The 24637-nt window shown below is 34.6% G+C and overlaps 1 protein-coding gene across 1 annotated transcript in view; it reads left to right on the top strand.

The window, feature by feature from the left end:
- LOC121425133 overlaps positions 1-22117 on the top strand; it is a 30426-nt gene extending 8309 nt beyond the window's left edge. The window contains exons 2-3 of the mRNA XM_041621125.1: positions 11876-11920; positions 13864-22117. Of these exons, the coding sequence (XP_041477059.1) occupies positions 13885-14271 (387 nt within the window). The 5' untranslated portion in view covers positions 11876-11920; positions 13864-13884 and the 3' untranslated portion in view covers positions 14272-22117. The remainder of the gene's footprint in view (positions 1-11875; positions 11921-13863) is intronic.
- Positions 22118-24637: the final 2520 nt, after the last annotated feature.

Below are 24637 nucleotides of genomic sequence, written 5' to 3'. Positions count from 1 at the left end.
GTTAGAATGGGTATTACATTAAGATTGATGTTTTCTTGAAATGGGAGTTAAGCCCTTCAAGTTCTCAAAGTAATGGTTAAAGGGGAAGTTCACCCTGACAAAAAGTTTATTGTAAAAATAGAAAAAATAATAATAAATATTGCCGAAGGTTTGAGAAAAATTCATCAAATAATTAAAAAGTTATTAGAATTTCAATTATTTGATTTGTGACGTCATATGCGAGCAGCATTCCTACATAGCGAATGGTAAAAAATCAATGAAATGTCATTTTCTCAGAAAATTGAAAATGGTTTTCACTGTAACTATTGTATATCAATAGAAAAATCTTTTCACACCCGATCATGAAAAGAAAATAAAATTAAGCCATCAGGAACCATACAAAATTTGAATTTCATACATTTTATATTACATAACACATGGGGCAGCTGCTCGTTTATGACGTCACAAATCCAGAATTTTAAACTCTAATAACTTTCTTACTCTTTAACGGATTTTCCTCAAACCTTCACCAATAATTTTTACTATTTTTTCTGCTATTTTTACAACAAAAGTTTTCTTCAGGGTGAACTTCCCCTTTAATAGATGAAGCAATCATCAAGGGGTATATTAAGTATATTAACACAAGTTGCAAACAAATTCCAGCTCTAATTTTAAGGTTCCTTTATAATGAATAACATGGATCTAAAATCATCAAGCCAAACTGTACATACCCATTGGGATTAATCCTCTTATAAATATGCGTGGGAGCTTTCTCATTTCTCTTTCTGTTTGCCATTCACAAGTGCTATTTAAGGGGCCATTGTGAATGCCTATAAAGGTGTAGAAAGCCCGCCCTTCATTTATACAATGTTGTGTAATGTTCACAGGTTGATGATTCCACTACCTGTTTGGAATCTGCATTGAATTAATTAAAAAGAGGCCTCAGTTTGTTTTGGAGACCAGCACATCATAACACAAGGATTTGCAATTAATTAGAGATTTCAAATGATGGTTTTGATTGGCTAAATAAATTCAAGCAATTTACTTTGAGTAATATTTACTTTTACCAATTTTACCAATTAATTACAAATCTTTGTGTTGCAGGGCACTGGAGAATATATTTTCAGACTATTTAATTATCTATTGTGGGTCTTGAGGTCAAGACCAAAGGGTAAACTTGAAACCAAGATTGTCACTATTGACAGCTTAAACTACCCGTCAAATTATGAGCACTTGACTTCCTTTTTTTTTTAACCTTCATACAAAAAATGTGTTCAAAATCACTTGTTTGAGAGACGACATGGTAAAATGGAATTATGGCACTTTTTTTTCATTTTCTTTAAAATATAAAGTGGGGTTTGATGTTATTGAATCCTATCAACCCCCAAGCTGGGATTTTCAACATAAACATGTGATCAGTAATAATGAATTTGTGGTTGAAAGTAAGATTATTTATAGAAATGAATATGTAAATAAAAATGAACATATCAAGCACAACTAGGAGTTGACATATTATAAAGGGTTTGGGGATAACTCTTTAAAGTTTCATAATACCCCCCCCCCCTCTGCCAACTTTGTTATTGAAGAGTGTCAGGTGGAGATTCATCAATCAATGCACCTTTTTTTTCAAAGTAAATGCAACTTGTATAAAACTGGACCACGAACTGTATCCTTTTTACATACCATCATCTTAATATTGATTTACGAAGGTGTATCCCACTTACATCTTAAATATGTAATTTACACTCTTTCTTTGTGGGGGATACTGCTATTGTTTATACAGAGTACCTTATACTGTTACTTGAAATTATTTTCAAGGGTTCCATTAAGTCCTTGATTCAAACAGAAATTTGCCTGGTACTTATCCATGCTGAAAATTACGTGATTTGCATTAAAATAGTAAAATTTGAAAATTAAAAAATGTAAAATTTTGGGAAAAATGAGATGGAAAATAAAAGCATAAATGACAGTAACACAAAATAATGCAAGATTTAAGGATTTGATAACTTTGCTATTCATCGTAGTTTGGTGAAAAAAACCCCATCAATTTTACCCCCTTTTATTTGGATAGTATTATATTTTCATCCGGAATTACCATTTTAACTGCATTCTAGCTTAGAAAAGAAATGGTGATAAAATGTAGGCATTTATTTAAAGCAGCTCTTCCAAACCATCTAGTACATGAATGTCGCCGGAATGTCTGAATAAAGCTGACAGCACTAACAATGAAGCAATCATGACCTATTGTCTATATCTCTCATTGTCTCATTCTGATAAAGATGCGAAAAATAAATATGATGGTATGATAGAGAGAACACTGCTGTGCTCAATTTTTATGCCTCTGTGATAATCATAAAAGGTTCACCCACATGCAAATGATTATATTGTCTGTATACAACCAGAAGAGTAGAGTCGACTGCCTGCCACAAGGACTTAAATGACAGTGACAGTACATATTATTTGTTGCTTCTGTACATGTTTATATGTACATTGTCTAGTGATATGTATCACCATCAGTAGTACATTATATGTAGATACACCTGTCTAAATTCTTAACTTGTAGGTATCTTAATAATAATAACATTTCTATATAGCCCCATTTCTTGGAAAGGTATAAAGAGCATTACATTTAGAATTTGTAATGAAACAAAACATAAACATATATTTATCTAAATGTGAATGAAAAATTGAACTTTGAAAGACCAATTATCAATTAGTGATCATAATCCTGATTTAATAAACCCCAAGATATTCATACAATGATTTTGTGTATTACAAGAATCGGTTTTAGTATAGAGGGGCTGGTAATGGTATTGAGTGATATTGACCAATGCAACAGTGCATGACAAGAGCAAGAGAGCTGCTTTTTAAGGCTTACTTTTTCTAAGGCTTGTTTTTATTCATTTTTGTCTCACCTGCATAGCAGAGTGAGACTATAGGCGCCGCTTTTCCGACGGCGGCAGCGTCAACATCAAATCTTAACCTAAGGTTAAATTTTTGAAATGACATCAGAACTTAGAAAGTATATGGACCTAGTTCATGAAACTTGGCCATAAGGTTAATCAAGTATTACTGAACATCCTATTAGAGTTTCATTGGCCCAATCTAAGGAGAAACAGCATTGGAATAAAGGTCGTATAAACGCTGATTCTGTGATATTGTGATTCATGTTTGTGATTGTGAATCATGATTCAAATCATGATTCTGGCTTGATGTGGCATAAACGCAGCCTAGAGGTAACATACATAAGCCATTTTATTTTGCCCAGAAGTTGCCGTGCTATATATTTTTTTCTTAACCCCCCCCCCATTAAGAGAAAACCCCAATAGAGCATGTACAGTTGGAACCATTTAGGATACCATTCTTTTTCACAATACTCTCAATGATATAATGCTGAACAATGGGCTATTTGAAAGGAGATAAGGAATAGCTAAATCTTCTCAGATCATTGGCTCTGTATACTCAAAAGGCACTGCATAAAAAAATAATCAATGATGATTTTCGTGTTTTGGAGCATGTACAGGGGCGGGATGACAAGGTCTAAAGTTCATACGACGATAAATACTCCCGTTTTTGTCTTCTTTGTGTGACAGTGATCAGCTGACCTTCGTTTTCCTACCTCCTGCTGGTTATTATGCCGAAAAGAAAATTGCTCTTGGGTTGTTGGCAAGCAACATGGCAATACCATAACTGTGTCAAACTCCAGCAATACCTTGTGGTGATGAAGAAAGTGGTATGAATTTTCAAGCCCAACCCTCTCGTAGTAGGTCTTCTCCTTCATATGGTTTATTATTATTTGGTCTAATGCCAATTCGTCCACTTGCCAACTCGTCTTCCATCATTTGGTCTACCATCATTTGGTCTACCATCAGTTCGTCCAATATTCACATGGTCTGATTGCCATTTCGTCCACTCAACATTTAATCTAATAACCAGTTGGTCCAATAGCCATTTAGTCCATATATCTTTTGGTCTAATTATAATATGTGTTAACTGGGCAAAATGAATGAAAATAAAATGGATATTAGACCAACTGCTTAATAGACATAATGGTCATAGACAAACTGGAGATTGAACGAAGTGATGATTGGACGAAATGGTTGTCAGACGAAATGTTGATGAACGGAACGGCATTAGACTAAATGAAGGTAGACCATATGGTGAGTAGATGAGTGGGCAGTAGACGAAATGACAATTTACCCTTCATATACCACATCTCCTTTCATTATCAGTGAAGCAGCAGATTCAGATAGTGGATTTCATATAGTGTTTTCATATCCTCTCAATTCAATGCCCATAAATCACAAGAAATTATTCAGACCTAAAACTACCTGTTTCATATTCTGTGTTCTAGTGTGTACACATTCACATGAACCGGATAGGGTTCCCATATATTACCATAATCCTGCATTCCTTTACATAATATATCCATTCTTTTGCCTGATATCTATTCTAATTCTGATATCTATTCCAAGTTCTTTTAATATACCATCACACTGCAAAAACCCCTTCAACCTTAAAGAAATTTCTGAAAAATTTATTGTACATTTTGAAAAGTACCCACTACATTGTGAGTATCGGTATCAGCATAGGAAATATGTGAGGGGTGACTGTGCTAACCCTTCACTCTAGTAAAGGGTCTGAATTGCAGCCTACTCATGCCTCGTGTACTGAAGGCCCTCTCGCTGAATTGAAACGGCAAGTTTTGTATGTGCTAGTCTTTGCGTGGAGACATACTTGTTGATCAAAGTTTCAATCAGGGTCTGTGCCTGCAGACTAAGGGTGACCAGCTTCATCACCCTAAATCACAGCCAAAATCACATCCTAAAAAATTTCCCAAATGTAATGCTTCAAGGGAACTAACTACTCAAGAGTCACCCAAAGGTGTGCCAAAAACAATATCCAACAAGTTTTAGAAAATCATTATGTAGCAGAAGCAGAATAATAATATTTGTTTTTACAATATAATTGCTTCTTGTGCAGAAAGGTAGCCTTTGAAATGAACGAAACAGCCCCAAAAATTCAGCAATTACCTTAATGTGAGAAAAAATATCATCTCTAAAAATAGAAATGGTTTCCTACCCTGAATTGAATTAAGTACTTATATTCTTCCTCTGCTAAATCATTCTATTTTTTAGTTTTCAATAATTTGATGGCAAAAGAAGCTGCTGAAAACTGCTTATCTAAAAAAAGAGCCAATGGAGTAAAATAGAGAGTCAAAAGGGGCCTAAGCTTTCGATCCTAGCAGAATCTTCTTCGGAGGCAAAATAATTTAGCAGTTTACCTGCGATCCTTTCATCTGACAATGACAATGACATTTATTCCCATGTCACCCATAGCGTGGGTAATGGAGAAAACAATCGTACAAACGAGCAAAATCATCAATAGTATTTCATCAAGTAATTTGCAAATATAGTACATTTTATAAAAGTTTAAATAATAATTTAAAAAAATAAAATAAAATAAAAAATACAAATTTTAGCATTAAAAAATAATGTGATAATTATGGTTTACATAGTATATCCTTCAAAAATATGATTTAACACACAAAAAAGAAGAAAAATGCAAGTAACAACATCATGGTTGGCTATTCTACCACAGTTTAAAAGCTCAAAATATTATATTGCGAGCAAAGCAAAGTTTTTAGAAAATTTAGGCCTACAGTTGAAATAATTGATTAATGCCCTGAAGCTTAAAAAAACACAGCATTTAAATAATTAACATACTGTCTAACAGAAGGCATGTGATCGCATAAGCATATCATTGGCTGTTATACCACTATTCAATTCAAAGCTCAAAATATTGAATTTTGAGCATAACTTATGAATAGAAACAATGCATGATTTTCTTGCAAAATTTCACAAGGTTGCAATGGATGTCTGGTTTTTCACAATCAAATAGCTGATAGCTGATCTGACCTTTAATGTTTTATACCTCCATTTGTATTTTCTTCTGACATATCATACTTGGCATGTACGCTAGTGCTACCTGTATGACAGATCAATAGTAGCTTGCTATAATGATATTGATTATTGAGTGGGAGTATGATTTCAATCGAGTGTACAATTGGACCCCTCTCTTATGTAACCACAAGGTTTCTGGGAAACACACTTAAAATATTGGTTGAAATGTGATCCAAACGTTGATTAAAATATGAAATGACCAACTGTTGGCTAAAAAATTCCTGTTCATTTAGTTTTAATAAGGAGTTACTGTTTTTTTGTCAGACCTTTATAAGATGACGCACCCCATTGGCTGCTGCTAAAAATCAAAACTTATTGTTTTTAACCAACAGTTATGGGAGTTGGTTAAAATATGAACTGACCATAAACTGTTGGTAAAATAAAAATCCCACTTCATTTTGAAATAGTGTTTTGTTGATAGATTTATGTTTGAACCATTTTATTGGTTGGTTAAAACAATTTCTGGGAGTGTATGAGCCATATACTATCCTGTACTGTAGGCTGTACTTGTTCATTTTTTCATAAACTAATGAGTTTGCATTTTATGTTTTATCATGCTTGCTAGTGATATTGTCATCACCCATTGGGATTACTGAATGTCCAGATAAATTCACCTTTGCCGTTAAAAAAAAAAAATGATGAATTTCACAGCATAAAAAAATCTATTTGATGCAAGATGTCTATAAAGAGACTGAATTGAAATTTATAGCAATCATTTCTACCTTTTACAAATGTTTTCGGTACTAATAATCAGTAGCTCTAGGTTACAAAATACAAGTTTAGGTGTACACATTAAATAAAATGAAACATGCTTTAATTCATTTTCAGGTAGGCCGTAGCTATCTTTAGTTATTTTTTTTTACTGGATGTCTGCCACGTAGATCGTATGTTCCAGAAAGTTTTGTTGACATTTCCATAAACCACAGAATAATTAGCAGTATTAAGCACCATTAGCTAATTAAAATTTTGATAATTTGAGCTTGATCCAAATCACATGTATCATGTGATTTTCTCTGCTGGCACACACAAAAAAGGTCCTTGATATTATTAATTGTGTTTCCCTGTTAGAAAATAGAAACATGATATTAACATTAATACATGTAGAATGTTTCATTGGCCAAGGCTCAATATTTACAGGGTACCATTTGGCCCTTATCCAATTTGAAATGAAGACCCCCACCCCCAATAAAGATGATATGAAACAATGTGCTTGTAGGTCTTTGTGAAATTTCAGAAGAAACTCTTTAATACAGTCATGGACTTCCAACAAATTGCTCTGTTATGATGGCAGTTTTTCAATGTACCATTGAAAATTGTTTTCTGGTAGTTATTAAAGGTAAATGCTAGTTTTGGTAACGATATCAAAATGAGTTTGTACAGAATCCAATGAAATGACCACTAAAGTGTCTGTTTGTATAAATAAAACGCATGTGCCCAAAGGATTCTGGAAGAAATCGTGTAATTGCTGAGAAATCAGCAAATAAGCACGGGGATTCGGGTAGGGCGTCGGGCCCGACGCCCTAAGCAATAATTATACATTGTCCCACGTGCGCTTATCTGTGTTGGGGATTTTCGGTGTGAACATTTTTCAGCGTAGATTTCAAGATTTCACAAAGTCCAGTTAATGTAACTGTACCAGATCTAGATCCTCGATGATATACTGGCAATTAAGCCTTGTTTTACAGACTTTCTCATGATATCAGTGTTAACTGCAACTACTGGAATTTCTCTTTAAGCAACTAAAATTGTGATATTCAAGGAATGATTAAATAGGGCATAAAAGAAGCCCCTCACCCTTAATAATTGGATATTTGGGAGTGTTATGCCCTTCTACCAAATTGTGTTGACCAAGAGGTGAGAACTCCAGCAGATGCTGATAGGAATTTGAGCCCGTAATGGACCTGTTTGCTAATGCGTGCAAGCACATGTGGGGTCAGCGCTGACAGCAGGGATATGTGCTTGGCATTGCCATGCAGACCCAGTCTCACGAAAGCAAAACAAGCAGGCCCATTCCAAATCTTCTTCCCCGGCCACGTTCTCACTTCCAATAGCCCTCACATGACTTGGTAATTGGGGCTTGGAAGCGGGGTTGCTAAAGCCCCCCCCCCAAGATTTTCCTGGGGGTGCTACGTGTAATATTCTCCCTATGCAGCATGTCCTGGAATGATGTTAGGTTTGACAAAATGAAAAAATGTAACCATAATGACCTATATTTTGTATAGAAACCTTATTGTGCATGTGTTCTTGTCAACTTTGTCTGGACCATAATGACTTTTTTTTTTGAAGCCCTTTCCCTTTTTTTGTGAAACCCTTTTTTTTTGCTTGTCAAATTTACATCAGCACCCCCTGTAGAAAAAAAAATGTTCCCAGGGCTCTTGGAAGCGTCATGGTGTAGCGGTTTTTATTCTTTGTTCAAATCCCACTGCAGCCTAGCATCCTTTAGCACTCTCCACCCAGGTGTTAAGTATCCGGTAGGATTTAAACCCAAAGTTGTATGCCTAACTATTGAGTTTGGAAACTCATGTTGCAAATACTCCTCAGGGAGTGGAGAAAGTGTATACATTGTATGATGGCAAGCCAGGATCTGATGACCGGGAAAAGATATGAAAATGCAGTTGCGATGTATTTAAGTGCTATATAAAAGCACAATGTAACAATAACATCTCATCTGCACGATTGGCTTGTCCTCTGTCCAGAGAGGGCATCCGCTCCTGCTTCAAGAAGTGAGGATCCCTTTAATACTTGAGGCAATGGGAACGAACCCTCACCTTAATGCTATGAAATTCAAGTCATCACTATCAGAAATTGTTTGGCAGTGATGGATGCTACTCCTCATTTGTGGCCAATTTGTTTGACTTTTTTTTTCTGCCAAACACCGATCTTCCATCAGTAGTTCCCCTGTGACTTCCTCCAAAAAGATAGGTATCTACAAGATTCAAACTAAAAGAAGAGAGAAAATATTTGACTTTTTTGTAAAAGTCTTCAAACACTTTTAGACATAATTGATAGAGGTGAGTTTTATCAATTCATGTTTGTGATTGAAACAGCAGTGTGTAAGCCTATATGATTTGAAATGATCCATACAAAATTCATTCTGCAGTAAGATTTTCAATTTATTTCATTTTCAACAGAATAAAGTAAAGTGGTTGAAGTAATTACAATGAACTTTTACAGACAATATAAATTGAGGCATGTACAATATCTGAGATTGCAACGGTATTGAGCCCAAAATATCTGGAACCAAGTATATTTCCATTAAAAAAAGAGAGAAAATAAAAAGGAAAAAAATCAGAAAAAAAATTAAGTACATGCAAATTTAATTCTAAACAGAGCTTTAGCTGTCCATTTGCAATTTATAATTTTCAATAATGCCGTTTTCCGTGACAATCTTAGAAACCATTCTCCAACAAGAATTGCCAAAATATATTTGATATTTGATGCTTCAAGTTCACTTGTAGATCTATAGGCCTATGGGTTCTTTCTGTGTTTAGCCCCTTCATTTTCTTCTTTGATTTCTTTTTTATTTCATAATTATTTAGCCCCTTCATTTTCTTCTTTGATTTCTTTTTTATTTCATAATTATGCCATCATCATGTCGTTATTACCTCATCGTCAAATACGGTTTTATGATTTGGGAGTGCTTTGATATCCCAAAGTCTACAAGGCTTGCCATGCAACCGCATCAGCGTTAAGGGGTGCCCCTTTCCAATCTGCTAGAAAGCGTGTGTTTATGAGCTCTAATACTGCTAAGTGAGGGCATTTATTTGGATAGAAGGGTGGGAAAATAATCAGAGGCAAGGCTCTGTTGCCATTGTCTCCATTAAATAGTAGATTGTGCATTTGAGAGAGACATGCAATGGGGTCCCCACGTATTCATATGTATTGTCATTATCTTTGAAGTAGTACATTTGGACAGCGACACAACGTATGCTCTTGCGACATTTGCTCCTTTCTAGATTTCTAAAAACAAAAGGAATAAGAGTTAGGATTTTGAGTGTTTTTGGCCAGAATAATGTAAATATAAGGGTTTATTCCTTTTCTGAATTTAGGTTTTATGTTTGGCTTTGATAACATACAGATTATTCATCAGAGCACATTGTCACTGGAACAAATGTCATGGTACCAATTTGGACGGAATGTATCTGTATGACACCAACTATTTAAAAATGATGGTGATATTTGATAAACTAATTCCCTTGGCTGTAGACGTTGTTCTTGGAATTTCTACTTGGCATCAAACCGCAGTCAGTATACACATTGGCTTGTTTTATTGTGTATAAAGCCCAGCTTCTCTGTGATTATTATTATGAGATCTGCAAGTACGTGCAGAGGGCAGGGTACCTGAACTGTTGGAATAAGAAATTGGCTATTTGATAATATTTTTTAAGACAAATTTATGTCAAATGCAATGCCCCCCCCCGTGATATCTGACAACATTCTCGCATCTTCTCAAGAATTGACAAGGGAAAGGTGGTCTTGAAACTACATTTTGATAATAAATTAGTCAAAATGACTAGATTTGTAGTCAACTAGGTGCAACTGTCTAGTCATATATCAATTTACTATATTCTGGTCAGAATGATTTTTTTTAAGTCAGATTTGAAGAGATATACTAAAAATATGAAAGAAATACTTATTGCATCCAACTGACCCTTTTATAGTCATTTTAAGCTATTAAACTAGATTTTTTCTTTCACTTTTATAGAGTGTATGTACATTTGAAGATTTGAAGCATTCACAGATAATTTGTAGTGGGAGTTTGTCTCGACTATTTATGGTATTACCTGGTGAATATAAAGGCCATGTAATGTGTGAAAGTAGACATTACAAAGCTTTATAAAGTGTCAAACATATTGGCTTCTCCAGCTAATTGAACCAATGGGATTGGTTGGTAAATAATGCATGAAACGAAGGTATTGTGCTGAAAGCATTAGGCTACCTTTCCGACACCCTTGAGCTGTTACTCTCACATAAACAGGGGGCGACTATGCTACCTTGTACTTAGCACCAGTTCACACTCTAAAATTGAAAAAAGACACGTAAGGTTTATATTTTCTGCATGTGAACAGAGGTATCCTATTCTACCTGTGAACTAGGTACCCATTCTCACTCTGAATTCAAATTATTAAAGAAAAGAACAATTCTTCATTTGAATGAAAAGTAAGGCATTTGCAGTTTAAACCCCTTTCATAAACCCAATTATGAGGCTAATAGCAGCATGATTTGGTCGTAAAATTGGAGGAGGACCAGAGTTATCCGCATTATTTTGATGCTGCTATTATCGGCATAATAGCAGCATCGGGACAAGATTTTGAGTTTATGAACGCATTTCCAAATAATGCGGATAATTGCCATGGTGCGGTCACAAGGTCACCCTTTTCCAACACAACCGCATCGGAGGGGGCGTGTCCAGTTGTCATGACGATTATCCGCCTATTTCAGGACGGGCACTCGTAAAAATAATGCGGCTTATTTTCGGAGTTTGTGAACGCAATTATTATTGAATTATCTGCATTACTCTTAGGTGGCTAATTGGAGGATAGGTTTATTAAAAGGGTATAAGACTCAACAGTATTGGTAATTTTATTGATTGTCATAATGCCAGAAACTGTTTTTTTTTTCTAATTGAGAGGGTGGGGCTACTTTACACAGTCTAATGCCTAAATCTGCAACATTTGATAAGCCTTAGCTTTGCAGTGAATAGGATTTCCAGGTTTTTTTATTTATTGTACTGCTAGGGTCCTTTTTTTTAAGCATTTGGGGGCAAAATTGCCCCTAGACCCTGTTGGGTCACCCTTGCCAAAAGGATCACCAAGAACTGAACAAGCAAATACTTATTTTTACCTAGCAATTTGACTCATTTTTAGGGAGGAATAATGTAGTGTAATGTTTTTCCAAATATAATTTCATATTTATCTTTTTTTCAACTTCAGGTTGAACAGTCAAGGCCAAGAAGAACAGGGTGTCATAAATTCCAGGTAAAGATATATACCTCTCTACAGGGGATTTTTTTTCTGGAGGGGGGGTTCACAAATAGTTTAATGTGACTTAAGGTCATGCATAAGTGCCAAAATGCACATGATATGTAATGTCTATCTTATTGATAAATACGTGTCACTTGCATCCTCTGGACACAATCTAACCAATGTGCAACCTGGAATGATACAATTTTCATTTCCACTTTATTTGGGAAGTTCACCCTGCGGATGAGTTGGTTTTGATAAAAGCATGTCATATGTGTGCAGCGCCTTCATATACTATGCGATGTAACTTCAGAATTTTTAATGGTACATGATGAAAATATTTTCATTTAAATATAAGGGGGTGTGAAATTGTGTGTCTGATTATATATCCCCATATAAATGAAATTACTCTCAATTTTTTCTCTGAGAAAATGGCATTTTGGGAATTCCCCCGTCAACTGTGCGAAACACCCCATGATCATATCCGGGTCTAATATCATGACATATCATCTGGAGGAGAATAAAACACATGTATACTGGTCCCAGTAACACGTAGGTTTGCAAATATGAGAGAACAACCGTGATTGGTTCCTTGACAGTGTTTTGAACAGAGGGAACTTCCAGCAATGAATTTGATTGGCTAATTCCATTTCGTGATTGATTGCTATAAATCTTTGTGTAACACTCCATGATCAGATCCGGGTTCTAGTGTCACATGAAGCATCCTCTGCGGGGGACTTAAAGGGGAATGAATCCTTTGGAATAAGTAAGCTTTTGTCGAAACAGAAAAATCAAAGTAACAGATCTACGAAAAGTTTGAGAAAAATCGGACAAACAATGAGAAAGTTATGAGCATTTGAATATTGCAATCACTAATGCTATGGAGATTCTCCCATTGGCAATGCGAGAAGGATGTGTGATGTCACCTGTGAACAACTTTCCCTTTGATGGACTATAAAATACCCCGAAAATGTCTCTCTTTGCTTTTTCTTATGGTGATGCAAACTCTTTATCCATGATTTATTCTTTAGAAATATGTAATACATGCCCTCCTATAGATAAAACACATGATCTACTGATAAATGTGATAAAAGAGGCAATTTAAGTGAAATATACTAAAGTAATGGGGGAGTTGTTCACAGGTGACATTATGCATCTTTGTCACGTTGCCAATATAAGGATCTCCATAGCATTAGTGATCGCAATATTCAAACGCTCATAACCTTCTTATTATTTGTCCAATTTTTCTTAAAATATTGTTGATCTGTTTCTTTGATTTTTCTGTTTTCACACAAGCTATCTTGTTCTGAAGGTTTCATTCTCCTCTAACTCTTACTAGGCCCTGTATCACAAATGTTTGCATATGAAAGAACAATCGTGATTGGTTCCTGGTCGGTGTATTGCACAAAGGGAACTTCCAACAATGAATTTGATTCGCCATATCTGTTTTAGTGATTGATTGCCCACCTTTGAAGCAAAGGGCCTTGCTCTCATTACAGTCACTTTAAAGAAAAAATAGCAAAGTTATGGCATTTTTAAGATTCACATTTTTGTTTGAAATAGTTTGTTCCTGTATTTTTTATTTATACATACATGCCCTTGGAAGAGCAATACTGGATATTGAATACCTTGTATAAAGAGGATCGAATAAATCAATAAAATTCATACCTTTTTCCTAATTTATGACATGAAATGTAGAATATATCAAAGGCATTTGATGTTAATTACTGTGTATAACTTTATATAGCAGGTCAATGCAAATCCCAAGTGTGCCAAATTGAATGTGAGTACCTATATAAAATGGTGACTTTTCAAATAGGTCAGATATCTATGTACAATATCTATAAATTGCAGTTATCTTTGGTTATACTGCAATGCCTGTTATCCTTTACAATAACCAGAGAAGACCATTGTAAGCTTAATGATGGTATTTATCTCTCTATCTGTCCTTTGTCCAGAACAAGAAACTCCTACGTAGTATGGGCATGACGTCAACCTATTCTCCTGAGGAGTTTGTCGGTCTGACCACCATCGCATCATCACCATGTGAAAACAACAACCTGCCCCCACCTGCAGCATTCCTTTCATCGACATCGTCGTCCTCGTCGTCGTCATCACAGCAGTGGAGCATTATGATCACGCCCACATCGAGCCCCACCAAAGAAATGGAAGGTGTCATCAAAGAACCACGGAAGGTTGATGAGGTTATCAACGACAATGCCTGCTCATATTGCAGCGACGATGACCACCACGACGACATCAACGACGATGACAGTGATGCAGATACGATGACAGAGCGAGGAGCGGATAGATTTGTTTTGGATCCTTGCAACGAGCTTGATTTAGAACAAATTGAAAAGTACTGAAATGTTGCAGAGATAAAGACAAAGGGATGTTCATAGTGTACTGAGAATGAGAGAGAGAAAAGAGAGCAAGAGATAAAAAGAGGAAGAACAAGTATCCAGATTGGAGCCTGGAAGCAGGAAACAGATGGGTCGTCGTTTTTTCTTGGTGTTCTTTCTGATTGGCTGATTCAATAAAGCAAGGAGTATGGACTCTGCATGTGTGAGAAAAATACTGACAGTATTACGACTAACGCAATTTGGGCGTATCATTATTTTCTTCTCATTTGTCAAAGATATAAAAATGTCAGTCGGGAGCTTTTTTTCCTCGACGCAATTGAGACCAAATCGAATGATGTGATGATTAGAAGATGAAATGAAGAAAAATTGACTTTCAAACAAAATGCATTTTTGTAGGCCTACAGCTTTTGTAGAACAAGCATTGTAGTTCTTGAATTGTGTGAAGATTGGCAGTTCAAAATTTAACGAACATGACAGTCATTTTTTTTTACAAAAATCTTTTGTTTCATGTTCATAGTAACAACAGGAAAAGAAAGTGCTTTAATATTTTTAGAAACTGTCTGTATAATTGACAACAAGTGTTGCGATATTTTGCTGATTATCTGTGTGCCTATGCAAGACTTAACTAAACAGTTTGAAAGAAGAAAAAAGAAAGAAACGTAGGAAAATATATTTTCCTGAGGCATGCAGATGAAATGAAAGGAATAAAATTATGGTGCATGCTTTGCAATGGTCATATGGTATTCATTCAAATCTGGTATTACTTATGGTTCTTTTTTTTAAACATTGCTGAATTATATTGTGAAAAAAATATATTACTTCAACCTGCATTATGCAGTTTGTAGCGCTTAAGTGAGATATAGGGAAAAGACAGGCTGTTAACCAATCAAAGATGATTTCTCAAAATGACTGACGATATTTTAGATAATTGCATTTCCAGGACTAGAATCTAGAATTAGGAGGTTAAAGAATGAAACAGTTACAAGTGTTCAGAACTTCAGTTTTAAACACTGAAATTATTAGCCAGAATAATACATCACTTTGGTTTGCAAGTAAAATGCTTGCTTAAATAGCATAGCAATATACTATAAGATGTTAGTAATCGAGTCAAAAGTGATTTACTTAATCCATTTATTTCATTAACTGATTTGATATACACATTTAATCCAAGCAGTTTTAAAAAGCAGCCACTGTCTATCCCATCAGGCTCATGTTTTCCTCCGTAAACATTCAATCAATTTGATTTTAACCTGCAAATATGAGTTACTAGTAATGGGACTATGACATTCAATGAATTTGATTTCAATTTGCAAACATAAGTTACTTGCTGTGGGACTATGAGAGAGAAACCTTATGATTGGTACTGACTTTTGTCTATCATCTCTACCTCAGATTTTAGCTCTTTCACAATAAAAGAAAGGACTATCTTTCATTCAGACTGCTCTGATACTAGGGCAGCTTTTGTGTGTAGGCTGTGTGATTAGTCTCAGAGGGTTGTTTCACAAACACTTAGTTCCGACTTAAAGTCACACTTTTTAAGTTCCCAGTTGCATCATGCCATCAGAGGTGTAATCATTGATGCTGTCGTGTGTTGGATATCATGTGCGCATTGGCGCTTGAAGCGTGACTTTAAGATTTAAAGTCTTGGTGAAACTCCCCACAGAAACGTCTGTTTTTATGTCTTTGTAGATTCATTTTTCTAGGGTCTGATTCCAAAGACTTGAGTTTGTTCCATTTCTTTCCTTGAAAGGGAAAGTCTCTGATTCATTATTTGTGAATGAAATTTATACGTGTTAAAGCTGTAATTCAGTAAATGTAACCATAATATTTTGATCGATGGTATAATTGATGCATTTCTCCTTGTAATAATTTGATAATGTGTAAACAAGAGAGATTGTGTACAGATTAATGCAAAATAAGTTGATGCATGTCAAGAAGACATTAAGTTGATTTTTGTTTCTATTTGTAGCAAATGCCATTTAAAAGAAACTAGTGCAACCATTTTATAATAACTTACAATAGGTGAAGTGTGTAGATAGTCATACCAAATAGATTATATATTTGTTTTGTTTGTGAGTGCAAAGTCCTTTTTCTATCCCTTCTTAGGAGCTGTAATATGCTTCCTTGATAAATATTTTTTTTCCAAACAATGCTATTGCTTTTTTTATTATCCCTCGAGCAAGACACATTTTGTGTCCAGCCAATTTTGCAGTGTTACAGTACTATTCTTCATTATTGTATGTGTTATAATAGCTTCTTTTTGAGCTACGTTTGAAATATAGTGTGCAAAAAAAGTTTTTGTTTGTTTTTGAAAACATTAAATAAGTAATAATCAATAGTGAGAGACATGTATTATGTATTGTGTGGATGCAGGATGCATTTCGAGCCCATGATAATGATTAATTTGTAACATGTTCGGTGTACGACAGATGCTTATTGAACAATTGCTGAAGACGTTTATGTACCATCATATATGTTTTGTTACCATTTTTCATTCTTAAAAAAAAGCACTGTTTGGGTATTTAGTATATAATTACACATGTACACTAATAACAATCAACAATCATTTGTAATATACTTATATTGTGTGCTGTGTTTTGCACTAGTTTTTTCTCAGAATAAGATGCAATTTAAATTTAACCTTGAGTAAAGTAGCCCTTAGTAGATAATTGTGAGATAATTCTTTAAAAAAACACCAACAAATGAGATCAATATAATGTTATTGTGCATATTGCTATAAATGTCATTAGTGATAGCAGATACATGGTGTCATAGTTCATTTATACTTTAGCTGACTTACAAGCACATGTAACAGAATGAAGGCCTCATCTTATTATTTTCTTTGTGTCATTTTAGAGGCATAAAGACATTAACCTAAGTAATTGTGTAACATTGGCCCTTCTGTCTCTTCTTACCGATTGATGTTTTTTTGAAATATTTTGTATTTAGCCCGTCAGTCAGTGCATTTCGTGTGAGGGTGTGTGTGTTTCTCTCTCTCTTTTTGATTTTGAATAATGTTTTTTTTTTTGTGCCAGCCTGTCTTTGTTAGGTAACTTGCCAACTACCTAGTTTCCAGTAGTAGGGCAAATCCACATGGGGAAAAAGCAAAATATGCATAATCATGCAAAAATTTATTGTAGTTTGTTCTGAATACCTTCAACAGAAATTGAATGAAAGTATTCATATATGGGAAAGTCAACACTGATGTCATTCTAATTTGATGAGGTCAGAGAAATGAGAGACTTCAGACTTTTGTGATCAGTGACAATTGTGAGCCTTTTCCTTTTACACAGTATCATGAATTTGTATGGGTTGCCATTTTTCATGTTGCTGTATTCCATGAAGAATGAATAGACTTTTTGCATGCACTATGAAATAATTCAAAACTTCCGGCAAAAATGGCAATTTATGGAATTTCCAAGGAAGCTCACAAATGACACACACAAAAAACTAAATATGACTCCTATTTCTTTTGATGGACTTATATCGAAATTTCATTTATATATTACTCTTCTTTCTGTATTTATATTATACAGATGTCTGGGTTGATTATTCCTTCAATCAGCATTGGGGGAAATAAAAAAAATCTTCAGAATTATTTCTCTTGTAGTAAAAGAGAATGCAATTCCTCTGCAAGTGTACGCTAGAACTGTCCTACCCAAATGTTCTGGCCAGTGTGCACCGATGTGTATATGGCAAGCCATGTAAACATTAATTATATCCTATTTCCTGATAAGAAATAGGACGATAATGATATTAATAGCTTGCCATTGGTACGTTGGCATATGTTGGATGAAACATTGAGGTGTGACAGTGCCTATTTTCAATATTTAGCTTCCAATATCTAGGTATGGTACTGTTGAGTACTACTCATCAATGAAAAATTCAGAATCAGTATAGACTCCTAGGCCTTTTGATATCAATAACATCCATGTGGAATTGCCCGTTATGGTTGCGTCTGTAGTAGAGCCTTAACTCTTCAGGGTATTTTGTGAACCAAATCAAATACTTATTGTCGATGTTAGCCTTTCTTTCTTGTCCATATGAATGTGTGATGTAGATGTTTTTCTCACTTCTTTTAAACTCACTTCTTTTAATAACTTTTATATTGAGCCATACACAATTTCTTTATTGTTTCCAACAAAAAAAAGAACCCTGAATTTAATTTTTAATCTGTACATTTTTAGCGTGACTATGTAAAATGTGCAAATTACGAATACAATTTGTACCAAACTGGCTTTGTTTTACAGGAAAAAAATTATCCTGTTTTGTTTTTAACGTTTTTTTTTCTTATATACATTGGTTTTTATTGGGTTTCCCATATGTCATCAGAATAGCACTGATACAGAATTTACAATCAATGTGTACATTGGGTGATTCCAAGTGCGGTGTTGGCCTTGTTGTTAGTGTTGAAATTTGGATTGCTTCCCCTGGCTCGAAAACTTATTCAGAGTTTGCAAAACTGATCCAGTTCACATTATTAACACCTCAACAACTAGTGACTTACTTTTCAGGACCATCTTCAGGTGTTGTAATCGTGTAAAAATTTACATAACACTAACACCAAAAGGTCAACACCGTACTTTAAATCACCCATTGTAGTTTATATCAAGACACCTTTACTCAAACTTCCTGCTCCATGCACTGTTGATATGATATATCAGTGAGATTGAACTAGCGGTAACATGTGGATGTACAATACATAACTACATGTATAACAAAGACAGTGGGAGAATTGTAAATGCTGTGTTATTTCATATCTAATTTTAAAATGAAATATGGTGTAAATGTTTTGGATAGATATTTTTGTACGACAACAAACTACATAATATACACTAAGTGCATGAAAAGTTATAGACATACCATAGGCCTTCCCACCAGTAAATGTTGATATATATATCACCTGTTGACACAGTTTATTGAGCCATGTACATTAGTATTCTCCAAATTCTGAAATTCATTTGGAAGGAGTTTACATTAAGCATAAGACATTTTGGCATTAAAACGATGTCCCTTCCTTGCAAAATCCTGTTTTTGCTATCTTATTTTTTATTTTGAGTTTATGACCTTTTCACACTGAATCTGGTCATTTTTTTGGAGCGATGAAGTCTTTAAAAACATCCCTTTAATTTATCTTGCTTCATGGCTCATAAGTTACAAGTCTAAGATGAAGACGACATATTGCAAATCATAGATTTGGAAGGTTTTGGCCTATTTGAAAACATGCATGAATGGAATGAAATTGAATTCGAAGCTCTTACTTTTCTTTTTCATATGCATCATTTTTTTTTAGTATTCATCTAATGAAACATTCAAGTCACATTGCAAATAAGTGTGGCCAGACTTTTAGATACAGTTTTGAAACAAATTGACACTTCCCATTGTTCACACTTCACTCAGGGATAAATCTTAAAACAAGAAACAGATCGCTTTTTCTTTACAACAATGAAATTCATGATTTATTTACTATAAATTGAATTTCATGTATGCCACAATAAAAGTTTCATAAAGAAGCAAGCTACAATTAAAATACATAATTTTTAAAACATAAAAAGATGTTAATTATATAGATCAGTTCAAGCATCAGTTAGTCTTTTTAAAGAAATACTTTCAATATGCTCAGATCTAGCTTTCTAAAACCATCTATGTTTTAGGTATAGCTGTGTGGATGTTTTTTTTAACCATTTAAAGATTTTAAACAGGTTCTGTATGCTATATATCACTTTTTATGCCACATTGTGTTTTTCTTGCTAAAATGGGGATTTGTAATGGACTGTGGTGATTTGTGTTTTTTGTTTGATGTTTTTCTGGTGTGAAATCATATATACTGGTTTCTTGTTGACAGATTTTTAATGACAATTTTAGACCTTTATGCAGAGATAAACGGGTATAGTCATGTGATAATGAAATTTAGAAGATATTGTATGAAATTTAAAATACAAGGGCTTATATATTAAAAGAAAAGGATTTATGTTCATTGATTTCTCCTCAGAGACTGAAATGTGACTTTTTTTAGACAACCTTTTTGTTTATGTCGCTGTTATTTGTTTGATTGCAATTTTCATGAAATCATTTCAGGCAAAATAAAATCATATTGTAAAGTCTCTAAGAAACATGGGGAACCACAGCATAATTATACAAAATAAGCATTGAATATAACAGATAAATTGATTCTGTTCAGCTTTTCTAAATGAGTCTTCGGCACCATGAGTATACTCTGAAACAAGTAATTTTTATGGGGTTTTTTTTAATATATTTGCAAAGTCTGGGGTTAGAATTGTGGTATAATTGATAGGACTTATTTCCTCTTCATTTGCAAACTCATTTTATCGCACATAAGCAGCTGTTTTCTTTGTTATCCCTATACGAAGTCCGAGATTGTAACCCCTTAATTTTGACTATGTAAGGGTTAATCAATCAGGTCATTTTTACACTTCAAATTCGGGCAACTGATATACAGCATAGTGTGATTTTTTTTTCACCATCTTTTCAAAAATTAGTTATCTTGTGTTTTATGAGCCCTTCACACCCCTTCCTCTGGTGCTTTTTGTTTGCTATTTTAGACTTTAATTTTTTTATTTTTTTTCCATTAAAGACAGAGATGAAAAGTCTTCGTAGATCCTTAAAAAACAGAAAAGCCTTATAGAGAACATGAAAATGATAGGAAAGGTCGGATAGTACAAAGATGGATGTATATCAAGTGGAAACTGCCAAGATAACTTGTGAAGCGATTGACTGAATGTGAACCTGAGCCGATGAATTGAGTATAGTAATTAGATGAGGATTATGTATGATTTGTTTAAAACTATGTATTTGTAAGAAAATGATGTGTTGCTATTTTATATGCAAGTCTTTGATTTTCTCTGATTCCTTCCAAAATAACTTTTTCCCATTTGCTCATGGAATTTACAATGAAATGAAGTGACTTGTCTACCTTTTTCACTTTTTTTTCCAATGAAAATGGCCCAAGTTGTGTCTTGTATCTGATTAATATTGTCATGGATTTTGACTCACCCCTTTCTGTACACTTGTAGATTGGAAAAAGGGTTGACAAATTTTCCTCTTTTTTTTCATACACCATACGAGCATTCCATTTCTTTTAAATGTGACATTCATGAGTAGATACAGTTTCTTGTAGCTACAAATAACGTTTCTTTTTTTTTCCAGAATTTTTTGTGTATGAATTCGTAGCAGTATGTAGAAGAGACAGAGTTTAGAAGCAGATTGTGATTTAGGGTTATTTGATGAACTGAATGTAATGAAATATGAAGTATGATTGACATGACGAATGTAAATAGAATGGTTCTCTCTTCAGAGTTTGTACAAATGGTTTGTAAGCAAAAGGAGAAAAAATGAATTAATGGATAGAGACTGGTTGTATTATAAGAAGGAACGCCGAAAGACTTTGTAAATGCATTGAGCAAGTGTTTTTTTAGAAGCAAGAATTTGGATGGAATTTTTTATTGAAGAGATGAAATTTTTTTTAATGATGTGAATTTTTTCAAATTGAAATGAACTTAAAAATTTATCAGTGCGCTTAAAACAGATTTTATGGAAACTGGGAAGATTACAATTGCCGTTTATCTTTCACCCCCTTTCTACGAAACTCATGCCTGTATAAGGTGAATTATTGACACAACACATTCTTTATGTATCTCTCTCTCTCTCTTCCTATTTTTCTCACTTTTGTGAATCAACAACAAGGTTCATATATATCGTTGCCATGGGGAAAGGCTCTTTTTCTCATTATTGATGATGTGATTTTTTTGAAGTGAGGAACAAGGAGGTTTGCGATTGGCTCAGGATTACGTCTTTGTATTTTTGTGTGGACAACAATTAAAAAAAGATGCGTCTTCTTGAGAAAAAAAAAATGTTATGTCTTCCATTTGTAATATGTTTCATTATTGAGAGTGATAAGCAATTAAGAAAGAGAGGGGAAGAGTAGTAGAAATTGACTTGAGGTAAGGGAAAGTTTCATAAAAGAATTTGTGATTTCCACCTGATATGTTATAAGCTACAGCAAATTATTTCATCTGATTGACTTAGAGCAAATTAATCGGTGAAAATCACTGACGACCCTTTCTATGAAGCACTCCTCGGGTGCCTATAGGCACACTCTGATTTTGGGGAATAGAAAAGATAGATTTGTGCCCCTTGTACGACTTTGTTTCTCTTTGTAAGAGAGGGGGAAGATGATTAAAAAGAAGTGGGGAATAACTTGATATTATTTTTTGATGAAAGTTTTCTTTGATTTTTAACTGTCACTTATTCCTATTTATTAGTTTATATGACTGACAGGGAAATATGGAAAATGCGAGATAGTGGGAGATTGAGAGAGAGAGGGGGGGTAAAGAAAGGGGGATGAAGGAAAGAGAGAAGGGTAGGAAGGAGAGAGAGAGGAACGGAAGGGAACTTCAAGGGTAAAAGGAAAGAAAGAGGGAGTAGGTAGAAGAGGAGATGAATTCAAGTTTGTAGACGAAGAGAGGGGTGAGAAGAATCTAGAAATTAGTATAAAATGGGAAGAGGTATTAAAAAAGAATGCACTGTATACAAGGGCGCCGGAAGCTGGGGGGCAGGGGGGGCACTTGCCCCCCCCCCCCAAGAAAATTTTTGGGGGGCAAAACGAGATTTTGCCCCCCCCCCCAATGTGCCCCCCTAAAAGTAGAAAAATTATATTATTTAAGGACAAAAGTAACGATGAAGGCACTTTTCTGCCTAAGAATTGTCATTTCCATTGTCAAAAATGAAAAAATTTCGCCCCTGACGGGGCAATTACACATCATAGTAAGCCTTGCGTCTTTTGACGAATATCTCCCTCTGCGAAACATACCTTTGATAAGCCCCTTTTCCATCTTATTACAGTGTGATAACGTTTAACCTTTTAATGAATACATTTTAGACTAAAACCAAATGGCAAATTGAAAGTGGTTCAACAATGCTGTGTCGGCTAACAAACGTGCGGTCGCCCAGAAACGCTCAGACCGGGGTGGTGTTTCATCAATATTTTCGTCCGACAAGTTGTCAGATCTGACAACTTTCCTGTATTCTGATTGGTTGAGAAACATTGTTATCATAGCAACTGTCGGATAAAACGTCCGACATTAAGTCCTTTCATGAAATGCTCCCCGGACCCGATATCACCAACGCGCGTGAACGCTAGTTACTCGAGCAACATATGGAATCTGAAAATAGCTGTAAAACCGAAAAGTTTAAAGAGTTATAGAGGCTTGAGTAGTTGCTTATTGGATAAATGAGAAGATGCTAGCTTGAGTTTGCGAGTGGAGTGCAGAGCAGGAGTACTCATCTATCAACTAATCAAGCCTCTTCAAGTCTTCAACCTTTTCTGGTTTACTGTCTTTATCAGGACTACGCTCATTTGAATAAAAAATTACTCGACTATCAACTGTCCACTTCCTCCTATCAATTTCACTTCTTCCTCTATCCACTTTTTCGAAAACTCCACATGGTGTACCGTCAACCACATCTGCTACAATGTAATTGGTTTCTTCTAAATAATGTTACGTAATGTATATTATGAACTGCCGTAGTTTGCTAATTCATGATTACTTACAAATGAATGTTTCCTGGAATTTGATATTCATCATTTCCTAGTTATGGTCACATTTTCCCCAGAAAATATGTAAAGAAAAAAGAAGATTTTTAAGGGGTCATCCAAAAGTGATTCCCAGCCATACAAAACATGCCAAAGGAAACACATAAATCGAGTAATGGTTTAAATTTTCAGAAACGTTTAAAATTGTTAGACAATAATTAAGCAGGTCATATTTCTTTTTCCTCCAGTTACAAAATTATGAAACGTTTTGCCTATGCATGGATAATCAGGGACTGACTATCTCCAATGCTGAGGTCAGAAATGATTTGCATAAAATGGGGATTTAAGTGCTTATCGACGTCTGCCACGTCAGAACAGTATGACATTTTGAATTTAAAAAGACATTCATTAGAATGTATATTGTTTCTATTGTTACGCTTCTTCTGCTTAATACACTCCTTGAAACTTATGATGATTGTGCTCTCTCGCGTCGTCCGTGTATGTAAATGTACATAAATAAATATTTCTGAAAGGATAATGCATGAAAAATGTAATTTCTGGTATTTTTAGTCAATATAAGCGTATTACGTAATTTAGTTAATCAGACACAAAAACCACATTTTGCGCGTAGATTTTATAGGTTCTCATAAACTCTGAGTATAGTCTTTCGTAGTGAATTCTATGTTTAATTCTCAAGAAATTTATTTTTGAATTCTCTTAGAAACGCAACTTTTATACTCCATTTTTACACAAAGTCCTTACGGGGGGTCCAACCCCCTCTCCCGCTCGATCGCTTCTGTATCTCACGCTGTCGAT

Source organism: Lytechinus variegatus, chromosome 12, assembly GCF_018143015.1.
Source record: "Lytechinus variegatus isolate NC3 chromosome 12, Lvar_3.0, whole genome shotgun sequence".
Classification (NCBI taxonomy): Eukaryota; Metazoa; Echinodermata; class Echinoidea; order Temnopleuroida; family Toxopneustidae; genus Lytechinus; species Lytechinus variegatus.
Note: the sequence above shows the minus strand (reverse complement) of the source record. Positions and strands in the feature narration are given on the sequence as shown.